The sequence below is a fragment of the Ictalurus furcatus genome, chromosome 2, assembly GCF_023375685.1.
Source record: "Ictalurus furcatus strain D&B chromosome 2, Billie_1.0, whole genome shotgun sequence".
Lineage (NCBI taxonomy): Eukaryota > Metazoa > Chordata > Actinopteri > Siluriformes > Ictaluridae > Ictalurus > Ictalurus furcatus.
Genome location: NC_071256.1, coordinates 38,066,470 through 38,081,214, shown reverse-complemented (window position 1 = coordinate 38,081,214; position 14,745 = coordinate 38,066,470). Strand labels below are relative to the sequence as shown.

Sequence of the window (14,745 nt, the reverse complement as noted above, 5' to 3'; positions counted from 1 at the left end):
TTTTTCCTTCCTTCCTCCCTTCTTTCCTTCCTTCCTCCCTTCCTTCTTTCCTTCCTTCCTTCCTCCCTTCTTTCCTTCCTTCCTTCCTCCCTCACGTTTTACCTCCCTTCCTTCCTTCCTCCTTTCCTCCCCACTCACTTTTTTCCTTCCTCACTTTTTTCTTTCCTTCCCCCCTCCATCCTTTTGTTTCCTTTCTTTTCCTTCTCTCTTCATTCATTTTATCAAATATTTGGAGTTCCCATCCTTTGTTCCCTTCCTTCCTTCCTTCCTTCCTTCCTTCCTTAATTTTTTTCTTCCTTCTGTCCTTCCCTGCTTTTTTTTTTTCTTTCCCTTTTCTTTCCTTCCATTTGTCCTTCCCTCCTTAATTCCCCCCTCCTTCTTTCTGAGTTTCCTTCCTTTATTTTTGCCTTCTTTCTTTCCATTCTTTTTCTTTAATCCCTTAAATCTTAGTGTCCTTCCTTTGTTCTTTCCCGATGTCAAATCAACATGGCCGCTCTCACCGTAATCACCGTAGAGTCTCTAACGCTAAACGAGTTTGTAGCAGCGTTGGCTTTCGGTCGGTTCACATCCTCTATAACCCTGATCGTACTAATCCCTGTTCTCAGAAGCTAATCATCATCATTAGAGTAATCACTCATATAACTAACCATAGCTGGCTAGCTTGTTGCTACTTCTACTTGCTGGTGTCTCTGGAGGCGTCCATGTTTGTTTATTTATTTATTTATTTATTTATTATTTTGTACATTGAATGTCCTGAGGTGCGAAATGCAGTTATTACAACTTTCAGATTACAGACTGCACCACTCACAAGGCGTCACGAATGCAGTAATACGCTGCTTCTCATTTCTTATCTGTGCATCCTAGTTTCCTTTCCTTGAGTCTTAGCTCCTCCCCCCTTACGATGCGAGTGAAAGATGCAAGTCGAATGGAATATCCTCGCTCTCTCAAACGTCAGTTAACGACGAGTTAATACTCAGCTGGAGGACCTCACAGCCCTTCAGCAATCGGCCGTTATATTATTGGAGTTCGGTTAATAACAACATTGTTAATAAATAAAACTGATAGCATGCGGAATGTCTGGGTTTTTCGACAATGAATTAATGAACGATACATAATTTATCGCGTCTTTTCTGTAGCTTTGCCGATCCAAACACGCAAGGAACGATTCATTACAATTCTCACTGTAAGCGTATTATTATTGAATTACATTTCACACAAAATTCCGTCACTTCATCAAAGGACGTTGTGTTTGAGATTGTGGCCGCTGTAAAGGAGGACGGGAATTTATACTGTACGCGCGTCAGGAAACACTTCCACGTAGGATACACCCGTGTATCCTCGCTCCTAGATCCTCCGGAAGCTTCCTCGCTCCTCGTTCCTCGCCTCGAGGTGCAATTACAGACTCGAGATGTCCTTCAAGATGGTTGACTTCGATCGATTTCCGGGTCACGTGCTGGAGGACGGAGGAGCGAGGAAACAAGGACGCATCGATTTGAGTGCGCTTGAAAGTGATGTCATGACAGTCCTGCTTCTGGTTAGTTGCTAATTGAACCATTATAAGTTTTAGGGGTGGAGCTTTGTGTACATTGTGTAAGTGGGAGGCGGGCTCAGTGGTGGACAAAGTACTGAGAAATTCTATTTAACTGAATTATTTATACACATATCCATATATAACTACATTGTGTAGCATGTACATTGTGTAGCATGTTGTGTAGTTGGCTGGGAGTCGTGTTTATTTGATTTATTATTATTATTATTGTTATTATCATTCCTCTATATAATCTGTATACATCAGAACGTCAGAATTCCGTGTGGTTTTTTTTCAGGACCGTGTTGCAACACGTAACTGTGGCTCGGGTCTGAATGCGAACACTAGAATAAATACACAGGACAGCGCGTGAATGAATGATGAACACTTTGATGGAGAAAGAAATATTTAAATGTATAATGTGTTTAAACAAATAAATGATTTAAGAGAGAATGGAATCTTATCGCCGTCTCGGATCCTGAATCACGTCACGCGCTTTAACGTGACTAACTATTGCTATTAAAAAACCTCTTGACGTCATGTCATGTGACACAGTGAGTCACGAAGGTGTTAGAGATCTGTGTTTACCGTGGTTTTGTGTTTACGTTGGAAACGGAAATTCAGTGAAATATCAAAATAGCAAGGTTAAATCGAAAACTAGTTTAATCCGCAGAGACAGAATACACTTTTCAGAGTGATGCTTTTGATGTATTATGATATTTATTATTACAGTTGAACGTTTTTCTGTTAATAGAATAAACATTAGCGGTACAAGGCGCTATTATGGTTTGTTTTTGTCTTGATATTGACGGGCTTTGTTTTTACTGTCTTGTAAATAAAGCTGACTCGACTGGACTTGACTATTAAACTTTACATCTGTAAATATGGAATGTAGCTAAACAATTTGCTACAAAATGATTAGAGTAATCCTGAGTGATTTTAACTTTACGGGGTAAACGAACGTGTGAGGGGGAAAAAACATTATCAAGATGCAGAGAGTATTTAAGTAATTTTATGTCGTTACAAATCTGGCCATGTTTATTTCAAAACTGTTATATTAGAGTTTTAGTACATAAAAAAAAAAGAGTTTTAAAAACATGGATGTATTGGATGAATTTTTTTTTTTGCTTCATTGAATTTTGTAGCTTCAGTGAATTAATGGCTGTATAATGGAGTATAATATTCTGAATAAATAATAATAATAATAATAATAATAATAATAATAGTTATTATTATTTACAAATTATGGCATTTATTCCCTCAGAACATTTTTTTTTATCATAATGCTTCTGACTCAGAGTTGACTAGGTCACATGACAGGAAGTGAAGACGGTGATAATTTGTCACTTTAAAACATGACTCAGTGTTCAGGATCCTGTGATCATGAATGACTTCATTTAGGCTTAGACTTAAACATAGTATTTACGTCAATATTTAGTTCTTTATCAGCTGATTTATTGTGATTATACAAACTGACATTTTATTTATTTATTTATTTATTTTTGCTGTAGGAAAATGTAGTGCATTTTACTTTATAAATAAACAGGTTTTTTTAAAAAAACAAACAAACAAACAAACAAACAAAACGTACTGACTCTTTAATAGTAGTAGTAATGGAAACCATTTTAAAGAACGTAAATAAATATCAAGGAATGAAAAAGGAACTAAGGATGACTGATATATACAATATATAAAGATATAAAAGAACATTTTTTTAAATTTGTATTTTTATTCACCAATGTAAAGGTGTTTATTAGTGAGTTAGAAAAGATTATTTTGTAAAATTTGCACTTATTTATATAATATTTATCCGTTAAAAGACCAACTATCTATATCTATATCTACATCTATATATATATATATATACAAGTCTGGGGTGTTCTGCAGATTTAAAATGGAATCCTGGAATGACGCGATGACGTCAGGATCACGCGACCACGCAGCCACGTGAAACGGCGCGTCATGTGATCGGTGGGCGTGGCCTGTTGAAAGGGCCGGAGGTACGCAGTTTGTTTTGGTATTTTGGTAGAAATTTTTCATCGTTATCTCCGCAGAAGGATGGAGCCTAAGCCCGAAAACAGCAAGGTAACCGGGTAAAACTCTTATAAATCAATTTCAGGACAATGGCAGGTGTGTATAAAGTGCAGCATGACGGATTTAACAACGTACGCTTTTATAGTTCAAGTAAATAAGCTTAAGCTAAGCGTGCAAAGTTTAGCTGTCGTACCGGAAGTACGTCAAATAAACAAGATGTGGATTTGTTTTGGGATTATTTTGAGCTTTATGTCAGATTTTAAAATGAGATTTAAGGCTTGGTTAATTGTCCTGTAAAGGTGTGTAATTGTATACTGAGGTCTGGCTGGATAAACCTGTCCAGAATGACTACCCAGGTAGTGTTTATATTATTATATTACTGGTTCCTAACAGCAATCCCATCAGAGAGAGAGAGAGAGAGAGAGAGAGAGAGTCTGTGTTTTTATTTTCTTCTGCAGTGACTCACAGATCAGGAATCAAGTCTGGAATTTTACCAAACCCTTGAGCTTTCTTTACAGGAGTCGCTCTGGCTTGTTCATTCGTCTTAATAATGATAATAATAATAATAATAATAATAATAATGTCATGGTACAGCATTGAGGTGTGCTGATATTTGTCCAGGCGAGAGCGTGAGTCACTTGTCAGCTCGTCCCCGGTGTAAAGGTGACCTTTTGTTTGCTCCTACAGCTGATTTTTGAGAAGGAAGGAGTTTACTTCCACACCAATGCCAAGAGGAGTAACGAGGAGACCTCCATCCCCGGATTCATCCGCATCGTGGAGAGGGTGAGAAAACACTTGCAGAGCTACGTTTTATTGTCTATACGGCTTTAACAACAACAACAACAACAGACATGCTCACAAATCCTTTCTTCCCTTTTTTCACCTTTCCTTCCTTCCTTTCTTAATATTATCCTTCTTTCCTTTCTCTTTTTTTTACTCCTTTCATTCCTTCATTTTTCTCATCCTTCCTTCCTTCTTTCCTGAATTTTTTCCTTCCTCACTTACCTTTTTGTTTTCTTTCTGTCCTTGCTTTATTTCCTTTTCCTTCCCTCCCTACCTCCTTTCATTTCATTTCTTTTCCTTTTCTCTTCATTCATTTTAAAAAAATACTTTTTATTATTACTTATTGTTCTTTCCTTGCTTCATTTTTTGTCTTTGTCCTTCCTTGCTTCTTTTTTCTTTCTTCCCTTCTTTCCTTTTTCTTTCTTACCTTTTTCCTTTCATTTTCCTTCCTTTATTTTTGCCTTCTTTCTTTCCATCTGTCTTGCTTTTTGTTTGTCTTTCTTTCTCTTTCTGTCTGTCTGTCTGTGTGTGTGTCTGTCTGTCTGTGTGTGTGTCTGTCTGTCTGTGTGTGTGTCTGTGTGTCTGTCTGTAATCAAATAATGGAGCCCTTTGCTGCAGTATGTGATTAGAGGTTGGACAGCTATCACACCGTGATTCTATTATGTTTCACCACAAAGTAAATGTAGTTTTTTAAAAAATGTTCCGTGTGTGTATGTGTGTGTGTATGTGTGTGTGTATGTGTGTGTGTGTGTGTGTGTGTGTGTGTGTGTGTGTGTGTATGTGTGTGTGCATGTATGTGTTCCCCTGCAGGATGGAGAGCCAGCGTTGGAGTGGAGTCCTGTTCAGGATGAGCGTGAAAATGCACCAGCGGTCTTTTATGCCAAAAAGGTGTGAAACTCTTTTCTTGTTCAGTGTTTATCTTTTTCTCCTTTTCTTTTCAGAAGGTGTTTTTTATGCTTAAGAAGCTGACCAGGCCAAAAGTAATTAAAACTTACATAAAATCAACTAACAAAAATACAGTTTCTTCCCTTACCCCTGTCCGACCCCCTGTCTAGCCCCCTGTCCGGCCCCTTGTCCGGCCCCTTGTCCGGCCCCCTTGTCCGGCCCCCTGTCCAACCCCTTGTCCGGCCCCCTGTCCAACCCCTTGTCCGGCCCCCTGTCCAACCCCTTGTCTGGCCCCCTGTCCATCCACCTGTCTGTCCCCCTGTCCATCCCCCCGTCCGACCCCCCGTCCGGCCCCCTGTCCAATCCCCTGTCCGGCCCCCTGTCCGAATCACTGTCTGACACAAAACTGGTTAAAAACGGAATAAACATAATGAATAAATTATCCCTGGGAAGGAAGGAAAAGTATCCCGAGTGTGACTCTTTCTCCTTCCTTTCTTTTTTCTCTTTTTCCTTCCTTATTCCTTTACTTTCTTTACTTCCTATCTTCTTTCCTCTACCTTTTTTTTCCTTTCCCCCATTTTATTCCTCTCTCCTTAGTTTTTCCTTATTTTTATTTCTTATTTTTATTCCTCTTTCCTTATTTTCCTGTCTTCCTTTTCTCTTCTTTCCCTTTTTTTAAAAAAAACTTTTTTCCTCCCTTCCAATCCCCCTTTCCTTTTACTGATTTCTTTTTTCCTTCCTCCCTCCCTTTTCCTTGCTTTCTTCCTAGCTGTTTTCTTTTCCTCCTTTTTTTTATTTCCTTTCTTCTTTTTCTTTTTTTCATTTCTGTTTTTCTTCCTTTTATGTTTCTCTCCCTCTTTTTTCTTTCCTTATTGCTTTCCCTTTTCTTCTTTCCGTTTTTTTCCTTTGTTCTTCCTTCTTTTTCTTTTTTCCTTCACCACGTTCCCCCTTTCTTTTCCTTCCTTTTTCCTATTGTTTTTCCCCATTTCTTCCTTCCTTTTTCCCATCTTTTCATTTTTCTTTTCATTTTCCATTTTCCCACACAGTGCTGTGAAAAAGTATTTGCCCCATCCTGATTTCTTCTGTTTTTGTGTCCGTCTCATACTAAATAGTTTTAGATCTTCGAAAACGAAATACAACATAAAACAAAGGCAATCTGAGTAAACACACGATACAGGGGTTTAAATATATATTTTTTATTGAAGCAGAAATAAGTTAGGTGTTTGGCGATATGGGTGCTATCAACCTTGTGAAAAAGTAATTGCCCCCTTAAACTTAAAACCTCTTTGTGCCACCTTTAACTGCAACCGAACGCTTCTGATAACTGGAGATCAGTCTTCCACGGCCCTGTGGTGGAACTTTGACCCACTCTTCTTTGCAGAACTGCTTTAGGTCAGACACACCGGAGGGTTTTCAAGCATGAACTGCCTGTTTAAGGTTCTGCCACAGCATCTCAACTGCTTGAAGTCAGGACTTTGACTAGGACACTCCAAAGCTTTCTTTTGCACTTCCTCCTAGGCCTTGGATCAGTCTCTTGCTGCAGAATCCAGTCGCGCTTGAGTTTCAACTTAGGGCAGAAGACATTCATGTTTCTCTGAATTACTGCAAGTTGCCCAGACCCTGAAGCAGTAAAGCATCCCCACACCATCACACTGCCTCCACCATGCTGGACCATGTATGATGATCTTTTTGTGGAATTCGGTGTTTGGTTTACGCCAGATGTAACGGGACTCCTGTCTTCCAAACAGTTCCACTTTCCACTCATCAGTCCACAGAACATTCTCCCAAAAGGTTTGAGGATCATCGAGGTGTGTTTTGGTGAAATTCAGACGAGTCTTAATGTTCTTCTGGGTTAGCAGTGGTTTTCACCTCGCCACTCTTCCATGGAGCCGTTTTCCCCCAGTGTCTTTCTGATAGTGGAGTCATGAACAGTGACCTTTATTGATGCAGGAGAGGCCTGTAGGTCCTTTGATGTTGTCCTTGCCTCTTCTGTGACTTCCTGGATGAGTCGTCGCTGTGCTCTTGGAGGAATTTTGGAAGGTCGGACACTTCTGGGAAGGTTCACTACTGTGCAGAGTTTTTCCTTTTGGAGATAACGGCTCTCGCTGTGGTTCTTTGGAGTCCCAGAGCCTCTGAAATAGCTTTGTGACCCTTCCCAGACTGATGTATTTCAATCATCTTCTTCCTCATTATTTCTGGAATAAAACAGAGTCCAACTGAACCCCATGATCAATGCAGCTTCATAGATTCTGGGGAATTAGTAACTACGGGGGCAAATACATTTTCACACAGGCCCAGTTAGTATTGGAGAACTTTTTTGCTTCAGTAAATAGCATTATCATTTAAAAAAAAAACCTGTTTACTCAGGTTGGCTCTGTTTTATCTTAGATTTAGTTAATTTCTGAAACTCTTTAGTATGAGATATGCACAAAAACAGAAGAAATCAGGATGGGGGCAAAAACTTTTTCACAGCACTGTATTTCTTGTTTTTATTTCTTACAATTTTTCATCGCTTTCTTTTTTTCTTTCCCCCTTTCCCCCCACTTTCTTCCTTTTATATGTTTGTTTTTGTGTCTGTATTTTGTTTTATTGCGTTAATGTTTCTGATTGTCGGAGCGAGACGCCGATCTTCCGCGTTCTTCGTCATTGGCGGGGAAGGAAGCCACGCCCCCAAACCCGATAACCTGCACTGAGATGGTCTTTATCTCTGGGATGCTAAATCTGTGGCTATAAGCATCCATAACCTTTTTCATGAGTCTTTCCCCGGGGTTAACGGGAACATGGTGGACGTTTCACTCGGCGCTGATCGTTACGACAGAAACGGTGTGATTTTGTTTATTTCTTGCGACAGGACGGTGAAGGAGGAGAAGAGGAGACCAAGTTCGACCCCGGGTACGAGCCGGACTGGGCCGTCATCAGCACGGTGAAGCAGAACAGAGAGAAAAAACCGCTCCCCATCAGAGAGACAGGTACGCACACACGCACACGCACGCATGCACACATGCTACAGAATGCAGCGTTGTGAGAATATAATGAATGTGTGTGTGTGTGTGTGTGTGTGTGTGTGTGTGTGTGTGTGTGTGTGTGTAGGTCATTGGGGTTCGTTCTCCCTGCCCCTGTCGGAGCTGTACTCCCTGCGTCGTGCTCGGTTCTCTCTGGGCAGGAACTTTGTGGTGTTGACGAGTCGAGGAGGCGACCCTCTGCCCCCGCTGCACTTCCACAGGGGCGGAACACAGGAACTGCTCCGAGCCATGCAGAGATACATCCGACTCGCACCGTGAGACACGCACACACACATGTATATACACGCACACACACACACACACACACATATATATATATATATATATATATATATATATATATATATATATATATATATATATATATATATATATATATATATATATATACAGTATCTCACAAAAGTGAGTGCACCCCTCAGATTTTTGTAAATATTAGATTATATCTTGTCATGTGACGACACTGAAGAAATGACACTTTGCTACAGTGTAAAGTAGTGAGTGTACAGCTTGTGTAACAGTGTAAATGTGCTGTCCCCTCAAAATAACTCAACACACAGACATTAATGTCTCAACCGCTGGCAATAAAAGTGAATACACCCCTAAGTGAAAATGTCCAAACTGGGCCCATACATGCACACACAAATATATATATATATATATATATATATATATATATATATATATATATATATATATATATATATATATATATATATATATGTATATATATATATATATATATATATATATATATATATATATACATACATATACACATATACACACACACACACACGTATATACACACGCACATGCACACACACACGGGTACTGTATATGTAGTAATCATCAGCTGCTCCTTAAACAATAACATTAATTAATTTAATAATTTAGAATAATTCAAATCAATAATTATAAAGATCTCTCTCTGTCCATTTGTTTATCTCTCTCTCTTTATCTCTCTCTCTCTATCTTTATCTTTCTCTCTCTCTCTCTCTCTCTCTGTCTTTATCTTTCTCTCTCTCTCTCTCTCTGTCTTTATCTTTCTCTCTCTCTCTCTCTCTGTCTTTATCTTTCTCTCTCTCTCTATCTTTATCTTTCTCTCTCTCTCTCTCTCTGTCTTTATCTTTCTCTCTCTCTCTATCGTTATCTCTCTCTCTCTCGCTCTCTCTCTCTCTCTATCTTTATCTCTCTCTCTCTCGCTCTCTCTCTCTCTCGCTCTCTCTCTCTCTCTATCTTTATCTTTCTCTCTCTCTCTCTCTGTCTTTATCTTTCTCTCTCTCTCTATCTTTATCTCTCTCTCTGTCTTTATCTTTCTCTCTCTCTCTCTCTGTCTTTATCTCTCTCTCTGTCTTTATCTTTCTCTCTCTCTCTCTGTGTCTGCCTCTCTCACGCTCTCTATCTTTGTCACTTGCTTTCTCTCTCCCTCTCTCATTCTCTTACTCTCCCTCTTTATTTCTCTTTCTTTGTCCCTTTCTTTCATTGTCTCTCTCTTTTTCTGTCTTTGTGTCTCTCTCTCACTCACTTACATTCTCTCTCTCTCTCTCTCTCTTTCTCTCTCTCTTCCCCCCGTATCTTTCTATCTCTCTCACTCACTCACATTCTCTCTCTCTGTCTCTCTCTCTCTCACACGCACACACACTCTCACTCTCTCTCTCTCTCTGTCTCTCTCTCTCAGGTCTCCGGTGGACGGTCGGTTGTTTCTGGCGTACCCTCATGACTCCGGTGCCCTCTCTCACTCATTCGACGAGCTGCAGATGTTTGATGACACAGGCTCAGATCTCGTATCTGTACGTTCGCCACACACACACACACTCTCTCACATACACACACTCTCGCACACACACACTCTCACACACACTGTTTTTAAGCCTAAACTCTGTATTATTTCTGGTCTCTTCCCGTACAGAGGTTCATCCAGGACCCGTACGCGACCACGTTCGGTGGCTTCTCCAAGGTGACGAACTTCTTCAGAGGAGCGCTGAGACCTCCAGAGTCGCCTCTGCATTCCCAGGGAGACTCGCACATACCTCGCGTATCCGACGACGAGCCGGGATTCGAGCACATAACCTGCGTACGTCAAATTCGGTCATTTCAAATCGCAAACTTGATCATGTGACCTTTGACCTCAGCAGTGCTAGCTGTACTGTACTATAGCTGTTCTTACTGTGCATTCGCCATGTTTGCTCGAAAACTAGCTAATGTTGGGTTAACTACTGCTCTATGCTGATTATTTCTGATTGGCTAGTTAAATATAATGTAGGCTCCGCCCCTTTTCACCATACCACAGCCACATCCTTTTGGTTCAGATTTACAAACACCAGGATTATTATTTTTATTAGTAATATTATTATTATTATGTTTTGGTTTGTTACTCGACTGATGTCACTTCCTGTGCCAGCAGCAAGGGGCGGAGCTTGGCCCCCGGCCCAAGGTGAGCAGAGGGCCGCCTCTGGACGACTGGGAGCAGTTTCTGGACTCGGAGGGCCGCGTCACCAATCCACAGAAAGTCAAGGAGCTGGTGTTCAGAGGGGTGCGTCCACGTTCCGGATCTTTCCACACACACTGAACTGTCCACGAAGATGAAGTGTCCCACAGTACATACACTATTGCGCAACATTTACACTCGCTAGCATTCCCAGCAGATCAGTCGCCTAGCAACCGCCCCTAATAAATAAATATTTACTGTATTATCCCCTAGTCTATGCTGTAATATACATTATCATATATATTTATTGTCACCTGCTGTAAGTGTTTGTGGAAAGGTTAAAGTTTCGTGTTCCTTTCCCAGGGTATCGTTCCTTCTCTGAGGAAGGAGGTGTGGAAATTCCTTCTGGGATTTTACCCCTGGAACAGCACAGCCCAGGAGAGGGAGGGCATCGTCCGGACGAAAACGTGAGTTAGACCCCGTTAAAAACCTCATCTCTCGCCCGTACGTTTCTTACCCTGATGGTTCTGACCGCTCATGTCATGTGACGCTGTCCTGTAGAGACGAGTATTTCAGGATGAAGGTCCAGTGGAAGTCGATCAGCGAAGAGCAAGAGATGCGAAACTCCCTCCTCCGCGGATACCGCAGCCTGATTGGTCAGTTCAGATCTCCCGTTTCCTATTGGCTGGACTCACGCTGCCATTTATAGGCATTAAATGTGCTTTTTGTTCCGATCCTGGAACAAATTTTATTTTTCAATACGATTAATATAGACTGGAATTGGATTTGATAACAGATTTATGTTTTGGAACTGGAAATGTTTACATACAAAGAGGCGGTTTAAATGTGATTTTATTATATCGATACTTCATTATATTTGCAATGGAAATAATTATGTTTAAGCGAATAAAAAGAAACTGCAGTTTCAGCGATGTATTTGTTCCTGTACTTAAAAAAAAAAAATTAAGTAGTTTAATTAAAAGATGGGATGAGAATCGATATCAGCTGATACTCATGATTTTGATAACAATATCTACTTTTTAAATTTTTTTTAATGATTTACTGTATATATTTTATCCACTGTTTACACTAAGACATGAAAGGAACTGATTGGTTGTTGGATGTTGCGGTTTGTTGTGGTTGGACAGAGCGGGACGTGAATCGGACGGACAGACAGAATCCGTTCTTCTCAGGGAACGAGAACCCGGGCCTCACGCTGCTGAACGACGTCCTTATGACCCACTGCATGTATGACTTCGACCTGGGTAAGTGTGTGTGTTTGTGTGTATGTGTTTAATATGCAGTACAGATGTGTAATACACACCTCAGCCACCTAGTGGCGCTGTTTCACTTCGTTAACATTGTGATTTATTTGTTCTTAATACATAAGTAACTAATACTAATGTTGACGATTTTATTTCTGATTGTATTTGATATTATTTCTACATAACTCTGCACGGTTTTTAGAGGATTTAAACCTAACATGGTGAACAAATTATATTATAGAATTCAGGCAGTTTTACTGGGGTTATCTCATACAGTGTAGCAAGTAATAATCTGGAAAGACCTTTGTAATATCACAGTCTAAAACTGGATTTAAAGAGAAGCAAATTAGTAAATGAATTACATGTAAATGAATCATACGTAAATGAATCACATGTAAATGAATCATACGTAAATGAATCACATGTAAATGTATCACTTGAATATGAATCACATGGAAATGAATCTCATGAAAATGTATCACTTGAAGAAAAAAAAAGGAAAAAAAAAACCCTGCACGGTGCCGTACAGAAGAATGTCCGATGATGGCGACGATGATTTTTTCTGTGTGCAGGTTATGTTCAGGGTATGAGTGATCTCCTGGCGCCGCTCCTCTTCGTCACTCAGAACGAAGTGGAGTCTTTCTGGTGTTTAACGGGATTTATGGAGCTACTGGTGCGTCTCGTCCCGTTTTATTTTATTCTACTTGTATAGAAGTACGTTTGGAGAAAAAAAACCAACGGTATCTTCTTTCTCGCGTCGTTTAAAAATGGAGCAGAACAGAATGGGAGCGGATGGGGTGCCAATATTTTTGGATTTCATTGTGTGTTTCAGCATCAGAACTTTGAGGAATCTCAGGAGGCGATGAAACAGCAACTGCTCCAACTCAGCCTTCTGCTCCGAGCGCTCGATCCTGAACTGTGTGACTACCTGGGTAACACACACACACACACACACACACACACACGCACACGCACACACGCACGCACGCACACACACAGAAAGACTAATACTCCTCTTCACGCAGACTCTCAGGACAGCGGCTCTCTGTGTTTCTGCTTCCGCTGGCTGCTCATCTGGTATAAGAGAGAGTTCTCCTTCGAGGATATCCTGCACCTCTGGGAGGTATAATGTCTAACACACACACACACACACACACACACACACACTCTGAAGTTGAACTTTAATGTTCTTGTCATTTTAAAGTGGAATTAAACACAACCCCCCCCCCCCCCCCCCCGTACCTCTTGTTTGTTGGTAGGTTCTGTGGACTCGTCTGCCTTGCGCTAACTTCCACCTGCTCATGGCCTGCGCCATTCTGGAGTCCCAGCGGGGGGAGCTGATCGGCTCCAACCACGACTTTAACACCATCCTCAAGGTGTGTGATACAAACGTGAAGACGGGATGTGTGGTGCAGCTCGCTCGAGTTCAAAGGCTCATTTGTATTTGTGTGTGTGTGTGTGTGTGTGTGTGTGTGTGTGTGTGTTGCAGCACATCAATGAGCTGACCATGAAGCTGGATCTGCAGACGGTGCTGCGGGAGGCTGAGGGGATTTATCTACAGCTGGTCCAGTGCAAGGTGAGCATGTACACACACACACACACACACACACACACACACACACTTCTTTCTGTCTTTTCTTCTTGCTTTGTCTTTTTTCTTTTGTTTGTAGTCCTACTGTTTTTGCTTTCTTTCATTCATTTTCTCAATCCATCTATCCTTTCTGTCTTTCTTTGTTTCCATGACGATATGTTTTCTCAGGTAGGTCTCTCGGTAGCGTTCGAGTCAGAAATACTACGGAAATTAAATGTTAAATAAAATAGACTTCACTGTATGATGTATGCACTGATTCCTGTCTGAAGGACTGAAGTTATCGAGTGTAACGGGCGAGTGAGGGATTTTCTCTGTGTGTTTAGTTGTGTGATGAACTTTAATGACACGGACAGCCGCAGGTTTATTAGACTGCTGTCACTTTAAGACCTGAAGCACACATCCGATATACTGTACTGACACACCTCCCATTCACTGAAGACCGACCGCGTTTGCGTGAATACTCGGCCAGGCCTGCGTTTTGACGTGGCGTGTGTGTATTGATTCGAACTTCCAGGTGTAATAATCCGCTAAAGAGAACTCGATAGACTCTGTGCGTGAACACTGCTTACGTATTTCTGGTAGAATCTCAGCCAGAGACTTTACTTCAGTATAGCGCTGGTGTACTAGCGGCAACGCTCGTTCACACCATTCATCATTTTACAACGATTGAACTTATTATTATTATTATTATTATTATTATTATTATTATTATTATTATAGTATTTATATATAAAATAATCAGCGTCAAGATGTTCACAGTGTGTGTGTGTGTGTGTGTGTGTTGTCGTTCTGTGTCACTCAGGAATTGCCGATGAAGGTTCGGGAGGTTTTGGGAATGCGCGTCACCTCCAGCTCGGACGACGAGAGTTCCGAGTCAGAGCCCAGAGAGACAGACAGACTGTTCAGCCAATCAGCTGCAGGGGGCGTGGCTGTTTGTCATTCAAGTAACTTGAACGCCCCACATCGCCCGCCTCCTACTTACCCATAATCCCCCGTAATATACGTTCTGCTGAGGAATTCTAAACGCTATATGACACGTAACTACATGACGTAACTGTTCATAACCGAGTTCTTAATACTAATGAACTGTTCATAACCGAGTTATTAATGATAATGAACTTTCATACGAGCCTGAGAGAACTCTTTACTTTCAATTACTGTACTGCACAGGAAGGGAAAACCAGAGATTACAGAACACAGTGAGG

At 40.9% G+C, this 14,745-nt stretch overlaps 1 protein-coding gene across 1 annotated transcript in view; it reads left to right on the top strand.

Moving 5' to 3' along the window:
- Positions 1-3,478: 3,478 nt before the first annotated feature.
- Positions 3,479-14,745, top strand: part of tbc1d17 (TBC1 domain family, member 17) — a 13,314-nt gene continuing 2,047 nt past the window's right edge. Inside the window, exons 1-17 of the mRNA XM_053618424.1 lie at positions 3,479-3,613; positions 4,250-4,345; positions 5,156-5,233; positions 8,082-8,199; positions 8,321-8,507; positions 9,935-10,046; positions 10,166-10,330; positions 10,661-10,789; positions 11,048-11,151; positions 11,246-11,340; positions 11,833-11,949; positions 12,522-12,622; positions 12,782-12,881; positions 12,975-13,072; positions 13,209-13,325; positions 13,439-13,525; positions 14,343-14,745. The exon at positions 14,343-14,745 is cut by the window's right edge and continues 2,047 nt beyond it. Coding sequence (XP_053474399.1) covers positions 3,587-3,613; positions 4,250-4,345; positions 5,156-5,233; positions 8,082-8,199; positions 8,321-8,507; positions 9,935-10,046; positions 10,166-10,330; positions 10,661-10,789; positions 11,048-11,151; positions 11,246-11,340; positions 11,833-11,949; positions 12,522-12,622; positions 12,782-12,881; positions 12,975-13,072; positions 13,209-13,325; positions 13,439-13,525; positions 14,343-14,528 — 1,917 coding nt within the window. The 5' untranslated portion in view covers positions 3,479-3,586 and the 3' untranslated portion in view covers positions 14,529-14,745. The remainder of the gene's footprint in view (positions 3,614-4,249; positions 4,346-5,155; positions 5,234-8,081; positions 8,200-8,320; positions 8,508-9,934; positions 10,047-10,165; positions 10,331-10,660; positions 10,790-11,047; positions 11,152-11,245; positions 11,341-11,832; positions 11,950-12,521; positions 12,623-12,781; positions 12,882-12,974; positions 13,073-13,208; positions 13,326-13,438; positions 13,526-14,342) is intronic.